Below are 18,612 nucleotides of genomic sequence, written 5' to 3'. Positions count from 1 at the left end.
GTTATGGTGTTAAAGTCTGGTCCCCCAGATATCACAGCACTGAAACAGGAAGCAGGCTTACTGTAGCGAGAGCTCTGGCCACACTCGAGTTTCCCCACCAGTTCTTTAGGCCACATGTTTGTAGTTTAGTGAGGGCACAAGGGTTTTCTGTATGCTTGCCTTAGTTACTTCCTCATCACCGAGACACAATAACTGACACCCACAACTTCAAGGAGAGGTTTGTTTTGGTTCAAGGTGACTTTCTGTGGTCTGCTGGCTCTGACGCAGGACAGCATAAAAGAGGGGCCTGGCGGAGGAGAGCTGCTCATGGCATGGTGGACAGGAAGCAGAGAGCAAAGGGAGGAGCAGGGAAAGAGATTCACCCTGCCAGGAAACGCCCCAGGGGCTTCTTCCGACCAAACCCCACCTCCTAACAGCAAGTCAGCTGTGAGCCTCATAATCCAGTAACCTTCCAAAGGGCCCACCTGGGATCATAGGAGGCTTTCAGGGGACAGCTAGATATAAACCATGACAATGCTTGTCCTCTTCAAAGAAGTCTGACCAATTGATAAGTACTGCAAACAATTCCTGCTAGCAAGTGTTTTGTATCTGTCCCTACAACATTCTATTGGAATACACCATTGTCTCAGACAGAGTAAAGCAAGGCTGTAATTTTGTATTGTATTCTTCTGGGAAATGTGTTTAAGTTCTGCACATCAGGAGTACGCTTCTGAAAGTGAAATAGAAAGTCTGTTCTGCAGGCCTGAAGTAGGTAGTGGCTTCCTGTGTGAACTGGGGAGGAAGCAGACAGTCGTGTGACTGCTGTGACAGCCGTGCTTCTTGGTCTTGCAGTTGTAACCCCCCGGCAGTTCCTTATCTCGGGATGTACTTGACAGACCTGGCGTTTATTGAAGAGGGAACACCAAACTTCACCGAAGAAGGCCTTGTCAACTTCTCCAAAATGAGAATGGTGGGTGATGCCTTCGTCTTTGGCCGGTGTCGGTGATGATGACAGCGAAGAGGCTGAGGGCGGAGGGGAGGAGGTGGAGACGGTCCAGTGCCTGCGGCTGGCTGCGGAGGAGGCTTGGGGCAGGGGAGGAGAGCAGAGCTCCGAGGTGTGAGCCTGACCTGTGGCGGATGGCGGCTGAGGGCTTCTTGCTGGGCAGCCAGCCCTGGACAGGAGCTGCAGAGCTTGCCCGTCCCACACCCGAGGCACTAGCACCAGCTGCCTCTGATGAGAGGGCTTCCGGGTCTTCTGCTCCTGGCATTTCACCCAGCTCCCTGAAGGAAAGTACCCCCAGGCCTGGGGAGTGCTCAGCCCCAGGAGCAAGGAATCCTGGGGGAGCCCTGGAGGATAAGGGGGTGCAATTCAGTCTTTGTTTGTTGTTCCTGTTTCTGGTAGATATCACACATCATCCGGGAGATACGCCAGTTCCAGCAGACCTCCTACCGCATCGACCATCAGCCAAAGGTAACGTGTGCACTGAGGGGACAGACAAAGAGCAGGAGCGGATGTCATGGATAAGAAAGCAGTAGGGCTCAGTGGGGTACCAACAGCTGTCTCACAGAAAGGACCGGTGCAATAGAAATCTTTAGTGAGTCTGAACAAGGAAACAGGGAGGAAGGTAAAAGGAACACCGGCTCATCGCCAGAGTTGGCTCACCCTGCATTTTCCCGGGAAACCACCCCTTTTCCTTCTGTCTCCAGCTCCACTGTCTGAGTCTGAACACACAGAATGCAAAGTCTGTACTGGACAGAGCTCTCAGAGGCTCAGCGTAGATAACAAACACCCCCATCCGCATTGAAATTGGCTTCCCTTTGCTCTTGGGATAAAAAAGAAAACAGTCCTGATATGACTGAGATTCATTTCACACCATACACCTGATTCTCTCCATCCCAGCCACACTGGTCTTTTTTTAAACCCTATTTTTGAAGAACAGAGTTAGTTTGATTTTTAAAAATCCAAGACGGCAACACCCAAGTTTCCATATACCTCACAGCCAGTGTTCTTAACACCTTCACATCCGCATGATCTATTTGCTAGAATAAATGAGCTAATACTGATACATCATTACCAACCCAAGCTCTTAGTTTTTCAGATTTCCTTACTTTTTGCCCAGAGCCATTTCTCTGTTCCAAGATCCTATTCAGGGCACCACATTTCATTTAGGTACCGAGGCCCTATAGGCTTCTGCTGGCTGTGGCAGTTTCCTAGACTTTCCTTATTTTGGATGACCTTGACATTTTGCGGTATACTGGTCAGGGGCATGTGTGTGTGTGTGGAGCCGGAGCCTGTGCATGCGGGGCACGCGCTCTTGCCCCAGGCACCGTCTGCAGTCCTGGTCAGGTATTTGGTAGTGCTGCCCTCTGTTGGAATCTGCCTGATGTTTACTCAGGATTAGAGCCAGTTCTGCTCCCTGGGAAGTGGAGCGCAACGGTGAGGTGTCCTTCCATCTCGTCACACGTAGGTGCACACACATTGCCCCTACAGTTCATAACTGTTGATGTTTCTTCAATCAGCTGGCCGGGCTGGTGCTGGTCAGATTCTCCACTGGAATGTGACCCTTCTCGCCTCCCTCCATGCTGTGCTGTGGGGTGGAAGAGAACAAAATATCTCCAGGAAGATGGAGTTCTCATGCCTGGGAGGTCTGGTTCTCCTCCCTCCCTCATTCAGGCACGTGCTCCAGTCAGTATGGACCGAGGGGTTTCATGCTGAGCCCTTCCGGTCCTGCTTCACTTATTTTGTCGCTGAAATTGTTCCACGTTTGGCCACTGGGGGCTCCATCGGTTCACTGCTTGGCCTGTAACCTAAGTGTGTGGGCTTCTCTTTTTCCTTTCTTTTTTGAGGACTCTCTTGTTCTCTGAAACTTAGAGATACTCTCGGTTCGTTTTGTGTATTTCTAGCTCCTAGAATCAGATGTTCTCCCCAGAGCTCCAATTCTTTTTATTGGTAAACAGTGTTAGAAACCAAGACGCAGTCTCTAGGTGTCATCGTGGGGAGCACTGCTTCTTTCAGCCCCTCTTGGCTGATGGAGCGCAGAAATACATGTGCGCATGCTCCCCATTCCTTTCCCTCTTGACCCGAGTGTATTCAGCTGGACACAGTTCGTACCAGTGCTTCTGTTCTGATAGATTCTGTGAATCATTCTGGCCTGCTTCGTATTAGCGTAAGTGCAAATCCCCACTGTGACAGTGGGATCTGCTCTTCCGTGACAGCCTCTAGCTTTGACCAGTGCCTTTCTGTATGTTGTCTCCTCCATCTGGGTGCTTTTCTTTCACATTGGACATTAACTCACACACAGCTTCACCGTCACCTTCAGGGAACACCTTCCCCAAATCTCCAGCTTTCCACCCTGTACCTCTCCTTGCTAGCAGCCTGCTGCAGTTACAGCTTTGCATTCCTTTGCATGATCCACACATTCACATAGGACATCCTTGAGTGACAGCCACATCTGTCGTGTTTCTTATGAGAGCCCCAGCATCCTGCCCAGGGACTGGACCATGTTTCCTGAGTTAATTAATCCAAATCAGGAAAAAGTATCCCAAGTTTTTCTCTGTTACTACGACTATTCAATTTTGAACTGGAAGGAAATAGCCATTGCAATGAAGCAATAAAAAGAACTGAAAGTTACTCCGATCTGTAAGGTAAGAGTAAGTGCTTTAATTTGTAGATGTTTTCACCAGCTACTGAGAACATCCAAGCAAAAACTCCTGAACACAGCAACATAATATATAAGAAGCAATGATTTCTATTATTTTGGTAATCCCCAATTGAAATAGTATATTGAAGATCTCACTCAAGATAACAACAAAGCCTATATTGCTTAGAATCATGTGGAACAAAATGACACAAGACTTTACAAAGAGAAATAAACAGAGCAGGCACTGATTCAGCAGATGGCTACATCATAGTCATGGATTAGAAGACTTGCACGTGTAGAGATGTCCGTTGTCCTCAAATTAGTCTGTAAATTCATTGAAATCCCCACAGGATTTTTCATGCAGGCCGACATACATCTTGAATTTCATAAGGAATCTGGGAGAAAAACAGAAGAACTTGAAAAATTAGAACTCACCACCAGACATCCTGAAGCTGTAAATCTATTTCCTAGAGCAAATAAAGGGCCTTCCTGGCCTCAGTATACAATTTCAATGGTGCAGGATAAGGCCCAGACACAGATATTGCCCACATGAAAATTTAATACAGGATAGAAACAGGCATTTGTGAAAAGTGCCAGAGAGAAACTGACCATTCAATAAATAGAATAGGAATTTTGGCTTTCCATTCTATACCATTCACAAAATTAAACTCCAGATGAGTGTATTACCTACATATAAAACAAAATAGTGATCTGGGGATGTAGCTTAGTGGTGTGGTACCTGCCCGGCAAGCTCAAGGTCCTGAGTTCAATTTCCAATACAAAAAAAAAAGTATGCTGTTTGAATAAAATATGGGATAAAATATTCAGGACCTTTCATTTTGAAAGATCTTAAGTACAAAATACAAAAGCTAAAAAGAAACACTTAGTAAAGTTTGCTACATAAAAAAATAAAAACTTCTACATCACAATGGGCAATTATTTAAATAATAAACATACAAACAGTAGGCTAGGAGACAATTTTTCCAACATATAAAACAGAATAAAAGCATTCCTATAAATCTATAAAAAAGTATAAACAATAGAAAAGGTGGTGACTCTGAGAACAGTTCACAGAAGAAATAGAAATCACTAATAAATATTTGAAAATTTCTCAACTTCACTGGTAAAAAGAAAAAATGCACTTTATGAGACATCACTTTCCAGATTAAGAAAAATTTCAAAAGATTGATTAGGTCACAGGTGAGTTGGGAGATGGGAAAACAGGTCCTCTTGTGTACTATTGGATAAGCGGCTTTGGAGGTCATTTTACATTACTTTTAGAAAAATTTTTAATATTGTATACTGCACATCCAGAACTCAGATATACACAGTTAATGAGAGGAAGATGGTGCAACCACTTTGGAAAAAAGACACTGGGAGCTTCTTAAAGTGTTAATTATGCATCTATCTTGGACTCCAGCAGTCTCTCTGCATGGTAGGGGGAAGTGAGAATGCCCACTAAAAGCCTGGTATAAAATATTTAGAATAGTTTTTAATAATAGCTGAAAGCTAGAAACAGCTCAAGTGCCTGTCAGTAGAAGAAGGGATGAATGAATTGGGGTTTATAGCTACACTTGGGCTGCCACCCCTCAGTGATTTGAGTAGAAGCAGGCGATGCAGGCACCTGCCTGGGCGAACCTCTGAACACTGTACCCAGTGAAAGCAGCCAGACAGGAAGTCATGTCTGCTGCACGATTCCATTTGCATGAAGCCATCAAATCACAACATTAAAGTAGCAGATGCTCTATGAACAGATGGCCAGGACGGTGTGTGAAGGAACTTTGAGAGTAATGGGTGGTTCCTTACCATATGTATCTGTGTAAGTGATATGGGGTTACATTATCCAAACTGGTCAAACCGCTCATTTCAATTATATACATATGTTAGAGTTCAACAAAAATAAGGAAGAAATGTGTTCCTGCCCCCAACGTTTTCCTCCCTAGTGTTCTTTCCTTTCCTTGTGGGACACTGGCACACGAGCAGCCAGAAATGCGTCTCAGGGACTTCCCTGTCCCTGTGTAACAGGGACATCTTGACATCAGCTCATTTCTTTCCATGAGTGATCCCTTAAAATAAATACCGATAACTATCAGTACTGCATGGCAGCCAGCATGCTGTGGGCTGACGAGCAGCTCCCAGAACTTAGTAGAGAGGGGAACAAAGAATCAGTGTACAGTGAGAAGCCATTTATAATTTTATGGGCAAAAACATTTCTGTAAGACACGTAATAACCATAAAGACACAGCCAGACATCGGGGGTCGTGTACACCACATGGTCACAGCCATGCTTCTGATGGGTCTTGGTTTCTCATTGCTGAGACACAACACCCAATACCCTTAAACTTAAAAGGGGAGAGGTTTATTTCAGCTCACGGTTTGCAGAGGTTTCAATCCATAGTCATCTGGCTCTGAGACAGAGCAGCATGGCAGAGGAGAAAGAGTTCTTGGCCTGGCGGGCATGGCAGGCATGGCAGGCAGAAAGCATTCAAGGCAGTAGGAAGGAAGACCCAGGCCATCCCCACAGTAACCCGCTCTTCCTACGAGGCTTCGCCTCCCAACATCACACCCAGCTATAAACCCATGAGTGGTCTAATCCATATCACACCCACTTGACCTCCCACTCCTCAAAGCCCTGCCTATGAGTGCACGAGGATTTGGGGGTATCTAGATATAAGCTGTAGAGATCTTACCCGAGGCTGGAGTTGGAGGGAGACTATTGTTGTTTTCCTATGAGAATATATCGGTATTAGTCACCTTTCATGTTGCTGGAAGACAACACCTGACCACCACAATTTAAAGGAGGAAACAGTTTAATTGGCTCATGGTTTCAGGGGATTCAGTCCATGAAAGTTGTTTCCAAGGTAGCAACATCATGGCAGAAGGGTGTGGTGGAGCAAAGCAGCTCCGTTCATGGCGGAGGAAAGCACGGCAAGTGACCAGTGCCAGAGAGGAAGGGGTGAGGAACCAGACATAGTCCCCAAGGCCACGGCTCCATGACCCACCCAGACACACCTAGAAGCGTGTGCCACCAATCCCCAAGGTGGCTCCCAAACCAATCAACTTGAAAATTGAGCTTAATTATCACAGTAGCGATGTTTTCTTTAGTCACATAAACATTTTAAGTGTTTAAGAAAACACGTTGAATTGTGTCACATTCCATTCACAGAATGTCTGTCGCTGGGATTTCTTTCCTTCAGGTCACACAGTACTTGCTTGATAAAGCCCTTATCATTGATGAGGATACGCTCTATGGCCTCTCACTAAAGCTTGAACCTCGACTCCCTGCTTGAAGACCTGGCCTTTCCCTGAGATCTCAGCATTGCCACCACGGACAGCGAGACAGATGGAATCGTGCATGCATCACACGGTGCACAGGGGACAGGGAAGACGAAGCCAGGCTCCTCTGTCCACCAAAGATGGAACCGGGCTGATTTCTGTCTGCAGCCAGAATGAAACCCAGCTGTGTGGGTCAGAGATGGGCACTTCAGCCTTGGGTGGGAAGGGGCGAAGACTGGCATGGGTACAGCAGATGGTGCACTTTATGAGGGATTGTAGGAGGGGGGATGCTGTACGTAGAAGGCAGCTGTCCACGTTCTGTGAGAACTTGGGGACAACAACCTGATGGCTCTCTACTGGCCAAGACGCATCCACGATCTCCTAGGATTTAACTGCTTCCATTTCCCGTGGTCACAAGTGTCCTCCCTAGGGCAGCACATGTGCAGTGTGTGTGTGTAGCATGTGCATGGTGAATCATCACATCAGAGGCATGGTGTGACCTGACAACAGGACAGGGAAGAAACCTAAGTGAAACCCAAGTGCGTTTGTTGGTAGCATTTCTTTGAAAGCAACAGAGGGTTCCAGCCAATGGGTCTCTTGGGCTGTGGGGAGGGGACCTCTCTCTGAGACTGGTGACTCAAGAAGCCACTTCCTCAGACAGCTGCAGGGTTTGCAGAAGGTTGCACTCCACCTCACCAACGAAACTGTAAAAGCCAGAGTCCACGAAGTGCTACGGCAAGAAGAGGTTTCCTACTCCATGAGAATATACGGCTAAAACCCACCTCTGCACCCTGCTTGGCTTGATTTCTTCCCCCGAAATACTGCGGGACTCTTTTCTCATTACACATAGGCTTGCTACAAACACTGGTTGTGTTGTTTAAAAGCTGTCTTGTGGGATTTTCTTTGGAAAACCCATGTTCCCATGTGCTACTGGTAGACAGTCTCTCCTACCCGGCCCTCTCTGTTGCAAATGCTCTGAGATCATTCTGGTGTCCGTGTGGGGGAAATGGACTCACCTACCCCACAGCATTTCCAGCAGAACAAATGCTGGCCTGGTCCTGCTACCAGGCCTGGGAAGTGGGCTCATTCTTCCCAGGATGGCAGCCATGGAGGAAGTGGCCGTCTCAGGGTTCACCTCCCTCTCCTCAGGGAGTCTGCTGCTGCAATATGGGAGAGAAACGACGTCGAGGGACCACTCCCCGAGCCCACTGACCTGACCCTTTCTCTCAGACAATGAAGAGTTAATCTCCCTAGCTATTTTCTCTCTTTTTGCACTTAGATTTTTTGCTTACCAGCTGGCTAACCAATCCTGCTGGATCCTCTTAGGATCCACTGGCAGAGCTGGCCAGATAATGAACCATAGAAGCAGAGAGGTGGCTTTCTGCACCATCAGGGCCATCTCAGGATGCAATCCATGTCCAGCATCAACTACGTAAGAGAAGTTATTCATCATACACGAAGACCGCCCTGTCGTTTCCATAGCTCACAGCAGTGCAGCATTGAGCCGAGGCAGCTTCCTTACAGAAGCTTTATTTTTCTTTTTAAAGAATATTGCTTGTTCATTCTGTTTAGTTTTAAGCACGAGGCTGACACATCTCGATGCATGAAGAACAGCATGGGCTATGGAATTCTAGTGATGCGTCCTCGTGACTTACTCTTCAGTGCTCAGAAGCTGAAGGTTTGAAATGATGTGTTGATGGCCCCAAACACCTCAAGGTCTTGCAGAAGAGGAGGAAAGTACAGGTGAGCCTTCTTGGCCCCAGAATGAAGCGTTGGAAGGTGAACTAGGAGCAGGTCCTACCCAGCAGTGGTTCAGGCAACGTCTCCGGCTCTGCCATGGAGTCCTTCCTGTGGCCCATCCAGAGGGGAGAGTGTGGTTCCGCCCACTTTTCTTGGAGGTTTGGACTCTATTTCTCTGACCTAAGTGTTCCTGAGGCTTCACAGCCAGCCTAAGAAGGAGAGGTAAGAGATGGAGGAATTTCAAGTGCTGTCCCCCTTCTGGAATGCAGCTCTTCCTGTCTAGGGAGAAAGCCCGGAGGCCATTTCCTGTAGCGTGTACGATGCGCCCCCAGTGGTTATCCGTGGGCACTGCATTTAGTGGGTTAGAGCATTTAGTGGTGTCCAGGTCCCTCCTCCTGCTTCTGGAGGCTGAAGTACAGAGAACTCCACCTCCCAGGGAGTCCCCGATGGCCTGTGCCGCTGTGGGGCAGCTGAGATTTAGCAAACAAATAAACTCAGTTCCCTCACGTTGGAAATCCCCAGAGCAACTTGTGCGTGCGTCTCTTCCAATTGTTAAAGTCACCATCTGCTTCTCCTTCCAGCTGTGTGCGTGTGCTGAGACACAAGTGTGTGTGCCCGCAGCCCCGTCCCCTCAGATTCTACTCTGGGGGTCCCCTTTCCGGGAGAGGGTGGGAGGTCAGGCTCTAACAGCCAAGGGGTGGACACGGGCACTGCGACATTGACCCAGAAGGTCGGAGGAAAGCCCCACTGGTGATATGGGACAACACCTGGAGCCAGCCACATGGGCAGCTTTGGAATTCTTAACCGGAAAGAGTATTGCAAGAGAGGGGTTATCCTGGATGAAGCCGGCTTGAGTCAGAGGCAAAGCATTTGACTTAGCGTCTCTTTTCAAAGTTTGACCTTATTCTCCCTGAAAGAATCTTAAAGTGTAAGGTTTCTTTTATCCCATGTGCAAAAGATTTTTACTACTATTGAAATGGCAAAAAGGTGATACACTGTGTCAGGCCAATACACACAGCCAACGAAAATCGGTGAATGAGATTCACGTTACAAATAAGTATGTGAGGTTCAGCAACACCTGGGTCATGGACACCGTTGAGCCTTGGTGGTGCAGAATTAATGCACGGCAGATGAAAGGGCGCCTGTGTGTTGGAAACAAACACGAGTGACTGGAAATCATCCGTCGCGGTGCATGCAGATTATGGTCACACAGGGACTGATCTGCTCAAGGAAACAATGGCTGCACGTGGCGATGTGTCCTGTTGCACGTTTCTCCAAAAAGCTGCTGTGAAAGACCACAGGACCAGTTTTTGCACACCGAGTCCTAGCCTGGCTTCACACCCACGAGCTGGGCCACCTGAGGCCTGTGTGCGCGCCTCTCTGAGCTTCAGCTCTGTCATCTGCAGAAAGGGACTGGTCGTAATTGCCACGCTGCTACCTCACAGGGCTGCTGCTAGACTGTAAACTGTGCACTGTGTCCCAGGGGAGGCGACCTCAGGACATCCTCGGCTCTCCTTGGCACATGTGCACACGTGTGTGTGTGTGTAAGTGTGGGAAGCATATTGCTTGTGTCCAGTTGCTTGAAGGTCTGCTACATCTGCAGTTCCAACAGAGGGGTTTGTGCTGTGGCCACACTTGCAGGGGAGGGGCAGGTGACGCCTGAATGCGAAATAAACTCTGCCTTCCTTGGATGCTTGGAAGTCGCGTGGCTGCTTCATTTGATCCATCTCCCGTTTCTCTGTGTGGTCTGCTTCATGGCAATGGACTCCTTCAGGTGTTCGCCTCTTCCTGAAGTTCACAGGGAATACAGGCTAGGGGAGCCCCCAGCGGCAGGCAGGACACACCAGTGAATGGGGGGACTCAGGGGTCTCAGTCTCATCCCTTGGTGGCACTGACATGGGAAGCCGGTCCAGCAGAGGTGAACACGCTCCTCGGCTGGGGAGTTTAACAGGACTGAGACCCTGATAGAAAACCGTGCTGGGCAAGGAAACCCTGCTCCCCCAGCCCCTCCAGCCTGGCTGGGCCCGAGACAGGAGCCGGCTGGTGACATTCGCGTGACCGTCACCACAGCCCAGCAGCTTCCATTTCCAGAGGGCAGGGCCGCTGTCCAGAGTTCTGAGGTTGTCACTATTTCTAGCCAACCTTTCCGGTTGGCAGCGGCTGTGCCCCAGGGCTATTTTTAAGCACAGAGTGGCCTTCGGGCCTGCTGGGTGCAGGGCTGAGTGCGTGTGGAGAGTGACCCGTCCCGGGCACCTTGGTCGGGAACCGGAATGTGAGGGTCACTGTCCTGGAGTCTGGGCCCCAGGCTGTGAGGGGGAAGGATGGCCCTGCAGCCCAGGCTGGCCAGCTCCCTCCTGTCTGACCATGGTTGAGGGGTTCTCTCCAGGGACAGCTCCCAGGAGGAGGGAGAAGCGAGGCCCCCTGAGGTGAGCAGCCAGTTTGAGGCCAGCAGATAGGTCCCCGCCTGCCTCACTCAGAGAAGAACGGGCTTGGAAGGCCCCGCCAGGGCCAGCGCTTTCAAGGGCACTGCTGGGGAGCCAGGGGAGCCCAGGATTGGCCCAGATGTGTCTCGGGCCCCGCCCAGCACCCAGCCTCCTCCAGCCCGGGCAGCTCTCCTTACACTTCTCGGCTGCTCGAGTGACCAGCAGGACGCCGTGTCGCCTGCAGCTCAAGGTCAGTGGGACCCTGAGCCTTCCCTCAGGCTGCAGTGAGGGGCCGGGCTGGGAGCCGGGAAGGGTCTGTGGACATACACAGGGGACAGCGTGGGCATGGGGGGTGCGGGCTGTCTCCCTGGCTTCCAGATGGGGCAGCGTGGGTGGAGCCAGGACCTAGGGTCACTGCCCACAGTGCCTCTAATCCAGAATTTTGGTCGAAAGACATCTAATTGTGGAATTTTGCCACTGAATTTGAGACCAACTTGGCCTTCAACTTTCTCTGCCCGTAACTAATAGAACGATCCTGTTGCTTCCAGGAATGTTTGTCCTCAGATGGGCTCAGACACTTTGGGAGAACAAACTAGAAAGTTTAAATGCTCCAGGCCCCCAAGGGGCCCTTTAATCGGGACCCAGTTTACACTGGCTGATATAATTGGGGGAGATTCATCTTGGAGATTGGGGAGACATAGAAATGACTTAGGTGGAACTCTTACCTCCAGGGAGATTTTTTGTTTTTGAAGCTTCAGATTTGGGCTAAATTTGTTTCACCCCTGGAATGGCCCTGGCTTTGCTTCTCTTCTTTGAGGTGAAGGACTAGAATCAGGGCCTTTGCACTGAGCAACATCCCCAGCACTTTTTTTTTTTCACTTTTTATTTGGAGACAGGGCCTCACTAAGTGGCTAAATTGCCCAGGTTGGGCTCGAACCTCAAACTCTTCTGCCTCAGCCTCCCAGAGTGCTGGGATTACAGGCATGAGCCACCACGCCCAGGTGAAGACCCACCTTTGCTGACTTGTTCCTGAGGTGCTCAGGGGTCACAGTCCTGCTTGTGTCCCACAATTCAGTGCCATCTCTGCTCTGTTCTGAGTGTGTGGACAGTGACCTTTGCCAAGCAGACCGACACCTGGGTGCTGCCCAGACCTTCCTGTAGCCCTGTGGGGCTCTGTGACTTCCGCGCCCTCTGGGGTCTGTGGGGGACAGCGTCTCAGGTCATAGCCATGCTGCTCTCCTGCTGCTGGCAGTTACCCTTGGGAATGGGCCTAATGGTGCCCTGCGCCCTTCTCACGGGGCCCAGGAAGGGCAGTGTCCTGCAGGGGGGCCTGGATAGCCTGGATGTCCTCTTGCCAAGCAGGACGGAGAGGCCAAGACTGCCTGGGAGTGTACTGTGTGCCCTGTGCTGTGTGGCCTGTGGCACCATCCCCTCCACCGGCCAGCACACTGGCGTCCTGGACACCTGCCCGGCACCCTGTGGAGAAGGTCGAGCTCTGAGGACGCCCTCTGTTTCAGGGGCAACACGTGCTTGTCCCCAGCTTCCCACCTGCTCTCTGGCCTGGCCGAGTGGACAGCAGCAGCAGAGATAGCCTGGGCCAGCACAGGGCCCCGTGGCACCGTCTTGGAGAGTCACCGTGACCAGGGGCCCAGGACGGGATAGGGACAGACCTAGGGCCTCCGCCATTCAGGGGTCACAGAGGCAGAGAGCCACAGGGCAGGGAAGTGTGGCTCTGGGCACCCTGCCCATGGCTGGCCAACTGGTATCCTGTCTTTCTGCAAGGGCAAGAGGGAGCGGGTATGATCCCGTGGCATTTGGCTGTGGGGCTGTGCTCTTGACCCCACACAAATCCCCTGGCCCAGAGCCCAGGAATTGTGCCCACTTCTCGCCCAAAAGCTGTACAGAGTGCTTTCCACACAGAGTTCTAGAGCAGCCCCAGACTAGGGAGACTGAGGCACAGAGCAAGATGGCGTGAGACCTTCAGACCCTTCTTCTCCAGGGGAGGAAGGAGAAGGCAAGCAGCAGGGCCAGAGCCTCTGCACGGCCTGACAGCCCCCAGGTACGCAGTGTCAGAGGCCTGGCAACAGGGAGGACACGGGTTTATAAAGTCCTGAGGTGACCAAACGCCTCACACTCCTGCGCTGACCTGTGGCACTCCTGGGTCCTATACCACAAGAGCACCCCTCCCACTGCTGGCGACAGTCATCTGTGCTTGAGCAGCGCTTTCACGGCATGGATGCAAGACTCATTCAGGAGGCAGAGCCTGGGCTGTGGGTCAGCTGACACACTGTACCCAGCACTCACAACTTAGAGGAGGACAGGGCTAATATGGCTCTCATTTTTAAGGGGATTCAGTCCATTAATTTCTTTATAGCATTTTCCTTTTAAAATCATAAATGTAGGGCTGGGGATTTAGCTCAGTGGTTCTGCCACCTGCCTCACAAGTGCAAAGTCCAGAGTTCGATCCCTGGTTCCACACACACACACACACACACACACACACACAAAATAAATAAAATAAATAAAATCATAAATATAAGTGATGCCACAGATTTCTATTAAAAGAAAATTAAGAATCTTCCTCCTCCAAGTTCATTGCTTGGGACTAATCCTTTTATCAAGCTCATGAATAAGTTTCGGTAATTTTATGTTCCTAAAACAAAGCTTACACACACACACACATACACACACACAAAGTTGGAACCACCATCCTCATTCCTATCCAGGGTATTTCTCTCTTTTCATCTAAGAATGTGTCACAGACCTACCCTGGTGTGTGGAAGGATCTTAACTCATCTGGACAGCTGTAGCTGTCCCATGGCCTGAGTGACCACACTCAACGCTTCTCCCTCTGGCAGGCCGATTGTTTTCACATTTGCTGCCACTGTGAACACAGCAGCGTTGCCGTCAGCATCCTTCTGCCTCTTTCCTTACTCAATAGCAGTTTTATTTTTTCAGAATAAATGTCCAGAGCATAGTACCGGCCCAGTGGGCTTGGACATTTTTATCTTGCTAGCTGTTCCTGCGGCCCTTTGCAGAGTGGTGGCAGCAGTTCCTGGAACAGGCCAGGGCGTCGCCATCCCTTTCCGACAGTCCCCACAGACTGGAGAGCCCTTCAGAGTTAGACGCTTGCTGCCACTCCCTCTTCCTTCCTGGTTGCAGGAGCAATACTTGTCCCTGCCCAGCCCACCTCTACCCCTGCCCCTCTGCCTCTCCTGGTGCTCTACCCTATACTTTCTCTTCCCTCTGTCTGGAAGCACCCCTTTGTGCCCCCCAAAAGGGACATCCTCAATGACCTCTCACCTCCTCCCGAAAGTCCTTTTTGATCTGCCAGACTGACTTGGCTCCTCCTCTCTTTATTATGAAGTGTGACCCAAAGACATCGTGAAGACTTACATTTCAAAGTTGTATTACAGCAAACATCATCTTGCCATGAAATATCTCTCAAACGTCTCTCCCTCACATCCAACTCACTCATCCCATGGTCCTTGTCACCTTCTGCAGCAGCTCTGGAGTTCTCTTTCCTGAGGGTCTTCAATTATACTGTCCTGGCTGCCTTGATGTCCTGAATGGACTCACAACATTTCCCTGTCACAGTCATGTTGACTCTGGGGAAGAGCCAGAAGTCCCACGGTGGCAGTCAGTGAAAAAGGTGGACAAGGACACAGCATTGTGTTTTCACACTCCTGCCTTCCCACTGGATGGCACTGGGCGGCCGTGTTTACCTGTTGTTTTACTCACACCTCATAAAGACACTCAGGAAAGAGGACTTCTGGAACTGCTTCAGAAAGTGACAAGACCAATGGGGTTAGAAGTGTTAGAAATGATGCAGAGGATTTTGAAGGGGATTAATTTTACTGTGGTTTTAAAAAATGTAAACACATAGTATATTTTAATCATCTCTTTTGTTTCTGTTCTTGTCTTTGGATAATAATGATGTGTTTTCATGGTGATCTATCGCTGCTACCAGACTGTACTGAACCCTAAAAGCTACTAGAGGGCCACCCCAATGTCTGACACAGGGTTAATTCTCTATGCTGTTGGATGGATGGATGGGAATGGATGAGGGGTGGGTGGGGACGGAGGGAGAGAGATGCCCAACAGATGGACAGATGGATGAGACTGGCTCTGTTCTCAGGCTGTCGTGTAACTCTGTACACAGCCACGACGTCAGTGCTGGCCTGGCCCAGTTCAGATCTGTCCTTGGCCAGTGTCTGGTCTCTAGAATCAATCAGCCCTGCCTCCAGTTCGGGGCTTCCCCAAGGGCTTCAGAATAAGCTGCCACCAAGAAGTCTGGGTGCATTCGGTCTCCTTTTTGTTCTATGTCCAGATTTCAGAATTATCTCTGCTGAGCCTTTCTAGAGCCAGGTTGGTATTAGAGACAGCACCATGGGATGCTGTGTCCTCATCCTAAGACTCTGAGTCGAGGCACAGAACAGGGCTCACCTAACCCTCCCTGCACTAAAAGCATGCAGAGGTGGGTGGGGTCCACTGCGGGTGGGCAGTGGCCATTCTCCCTCCTGGAGGAAGTGTGCAGGTGGCAGAGTCCTCTGTGCATGTGAGTGTGCAGCTGTGTGTGCCATTTCCGGCCTCACTTTCTGCAGCGGGCCTCCTGTCCTGCTGAGGCGGGAGACGAGCCATGAGTCAGTGAGGTGCAGAGCCAAGCGAGTCCCCAGCAACAGGGATGACCATCAGAATGGTGGCCGGCTGTGTCCACCCAGGAGCTGCCCGGGGCACCAGTCTCCTGTAGGACACTTGTCACACAACTTCTCCGTCCCAGGAGATGACACCAGTGAAAACCCTGGCCCGTGAACATGGACTGCTGCCTGGGAATCCCACTCACAGGCGGGTGGTGCCACCTTCCCCACCTGGCGAGTGCACCTGTCCCCTGATCTGCTGAGGGCTACTGGGTGACAGCCTGGGATTGGCACTCGGGCTAGCGCTGTGCAAGTTCCCTCCTCAGAGACACTGCCAAAGCCACCAGTCCTGCTTCCATTTTCAGCTGAGTGGGCTGGAGGAGCTGCCTCCCCGGGTCTTGTCTCAGCCCTGCCCTGTCCTTCCCACCATCGCTGCCCACCACGACTTCTCCCCCATGGAGCACGGTGGGGTCACCCAGACTCACACCAGCTGCTGACCTTCTGAAGGCTGTGGTCAGCGCCGTCCCCCTGGGGTCCCCGGGTGCCATCTTCTGGCTCCGTGTCCTTAGGACCAGGCCCGGGTGATGGTGAGGACCGACGTCATAGCCTCCGTCACCCTCTGTCAGGACACTCGGTGTCCCTGAGAGGCCAGCGAGGCCTACAGCAGCTAGGATGCTGGTGGCTCCATTCCTTGGGAGTTGAGGGTGCTGGCTCCATCTACCACTTCAGTGCTGCTCCTGTGAAATGGGTGAGATGCCACGCCTGCAGTCCTAACACTCAGGGAGCCTGAGGCAGGAGGATCACAAGTTTGATCCCAGCCTGGACAACTTTGTGAATTAGTGAAACCCTGTTTCAAAACTAAAAATGAAAAGAGGTGGGGATATAGCTCTGGGCAAAGACCCTAGGTTTGATCATTCATATATATATTATATATATGTGTAATTGTAAAACCACTGAGTGAAAATAGGACCTTCATTTAAATTAGTGTCTGGTTCAGAATGTTGATTCATGTGGTTTCCCTTTAGCTGTGTGACTTTTGGCTATTAATGTCTCTGTTTTGAAAGGAAAGTAGAGTGGAGAGAAACTGCCCAGTGTGACTGTTATAAAGCTGGACTAACTTTGCTGGCTTACTGTCCAACCCCTACTCTGCTTGTCCCTAACTACGGGCCACTATGCACTAGGAACCCTTATGGTGGGTCTTGAGCCAGACGCCCAAATGACCTCCAAAACACCTCAAATCCCTCAGGACTGAGAAATAAAAACAAGGGGAAAAGTGTTGCCGAGGAGAACCTTAAGCCCTCTAGTGTCACTTCCTCCTCGTTGACTTAAAAATCACTAATTTGGGAGTTACCCAGTTGGTGATTCATCTGTAGTTTCCCCCTGGTGTGGCTACAGATAAAGCCTCTGAGGGTTACCGTGGTAACGGCTTCCTGGGTTACCTGAGGGCTGTGAAGGCCACTGCAGCTGCTGCAGATGAAAGTGCCCACTCCACGTGGCCTGTGGCTGTGGGGCAGGGGACAGAACTAGACACAGGCCCGGCCTCTCTCTTCACGCTGTGTCTGTCCCCGCTGCTGCCCTAACCTTCGGGTCAGATTCTGCTGGCCTCTGCAACGAGACGCGCTGACCATGTAAGAACTGTCTTCTCCGAGCTGCGACACAGAGTTAACCCGACCCAGATCACCGGGCCTCTCCCCTCTGCCTTCAAGGCCCCGGTGACTGGAAAGGCTGTGAGGGGAGCCAAAGGGTCGACACCAGTTCCTGAAAGAGCCCTGTGAGGTCCCAGAGAAGACCGGAATGTTCCTCACCCTCACCAGCCCACCCGTGTCACCACTGTTCCCACCCGTGTCTGAAACGGCCTCACCTCCTAGAGTTCACAAGTGTCTTTGCTTGTCACGCTTCTCCATGCTCTGGCCGTGAGTAAAGCCCCTGCCCTCATCTCAGGAATGCTGCTTTTTCCGTGGGATGAACTGCAAGCCTGAGTCCACTAACAACACTGTTGTTCTGGATCCTTCATCCCCAACATGGGGCGAGAGGGCTGCTGCTCGGGGCTGCTGTGGAAAGGGCCTGGCCCTGGGAAGTAATGATGTAGCTTTTTGTCCTCACTGAGACCCGAAAAAGTCTTAATGACGGCTGTTATCCAGCAGCGAAGCGAGCTGCTCCAGGAAGCTGCTGGGGTTGAGGCGGCTGAAGGACCGCGGTCCCACACTTCAGCTGCGCTGTGACCTCCGAAGTCTTGCCCAACTCGAGTCCCTATGAGAACTGCTGTTCGTTATCTTTCTGCGGTGGGGACACAATACCTACTGGCATCCACCGCTTCCAGGAGGAGCGTTTGTTCTGGCTCACGGTTTCTGTCCAGGATCAGCCGGCTTCAGGGTAGGAGCAGCACGGCGGGAGGGTGGGTGCAGGACAGCTGCCCACTTGGCCTCTGGAAGATGAGTGAACGGTGCAGACCGGAGGGATCCATGCCAGGGTCTTCTCACTGGCCGCCTCAGACCTCACAGCCCGGCGGGTCAGAGCCTCTTGTCCAGAAGTGGGAGCGGGGCTGTGGCTTGCTGGAGTGCGTGTCCTCACTGACAGGACGCGGACAGTGGCATGTAGAGTGCCTGCCCCCTCCTCTCTTCCTCCTGTGGAAGCGCTCCTTGGTCATCACGGTCTGTGTTTGCCAGCCCTCATCACTCATCTTGGGGGATTTACACCTGTCCACGTCCCACTTGATCAGTTCACTTCCCCTACCGCCCAGCCCTCTCTCCTCTTCTCCAGGTCCACGTCCTATCTTCCCAAACTGTGTCCCCTCATCTATATTTGATCTTGCTCTTTATTTATGCTTTGAGTTTCTCCTAGAAGAGGCACCATGCAATATTTAAGCTTGCATGTCTGATTTATGTCACCTAGTATCATGGTCTCGAGGTGCTCCAT

General features: G+C 51.0%; 1 protein-coding gene and 1 long non-coding RNA gene across 7 annotated transcripts in view; one reads left to right on the top strand and one right to left on the bottom strand.

Moving 5' to 3' along the window:
- Positions 1-18,612, top strand: part of LOC104875384 (creatine kinase S-type, mitochondrial) — a 201,396-nt gene that overhangs the window by 169,458 nt on the left and 13,326 nt on the right. For 3 of the 6 annotated variants that reach the window (XM_033767917.1, XM_010642887.3, XM_010642890.3), the window contains 2 exons: positions 832-949; positions 1,382-1,450. In XM_033767917.1, coding sequence (XP_033623808.1) covers positions 832-949; positions 1,382-1,450 — 187 coding nt within the window. Of the gene's footprint in view, positions 1-831; positions 950-1,381; positions 1,451-6,817; positions 7,345-10,888; positions 11,310-18,612 lie in introns of those variants that run through there. The other 3 variants (XM_010642904.3, XM_010642896.3, XM_010642915.3) reach the window with 2 other exon arrangements.
- LOC104875422 lies at positions 3,608-17,289 on the bottom strand. The gene is made up of 3 exons (XR_784056.3): positions 17,048-17,289; positions 16,195-16,433; positions 3,608-4,015 (listed from the first exon to the last, which is right to left on the bottom strand). It is a non-coding gene; the product is annotated as an uncharacterized LOC104875422 (long non-coding RNA).

This window comes from Fukomys damarensis, unplaced genomic scaffold (assembly GCF_012274545.1).
Source record: "Fukomys damarensis isolate Sample0158 unplaced genomic scaffold, DMR_v1.0_HiC HiC_scaffold_3, whole genome shotgun sequence".
In the NCBI taxonomy this organism is placed as follows: domain Eukaryota; kingdom Metazoa; phylum Chordata; class Mammalia; order Rodentia; family Bathyergidae; genus Fukomys; species Fukomys damarensis.
Note: the sequence above shows the minus strand (reverse complement) of the source record. Positions and strands in the feature narration are given on the sequence as shown.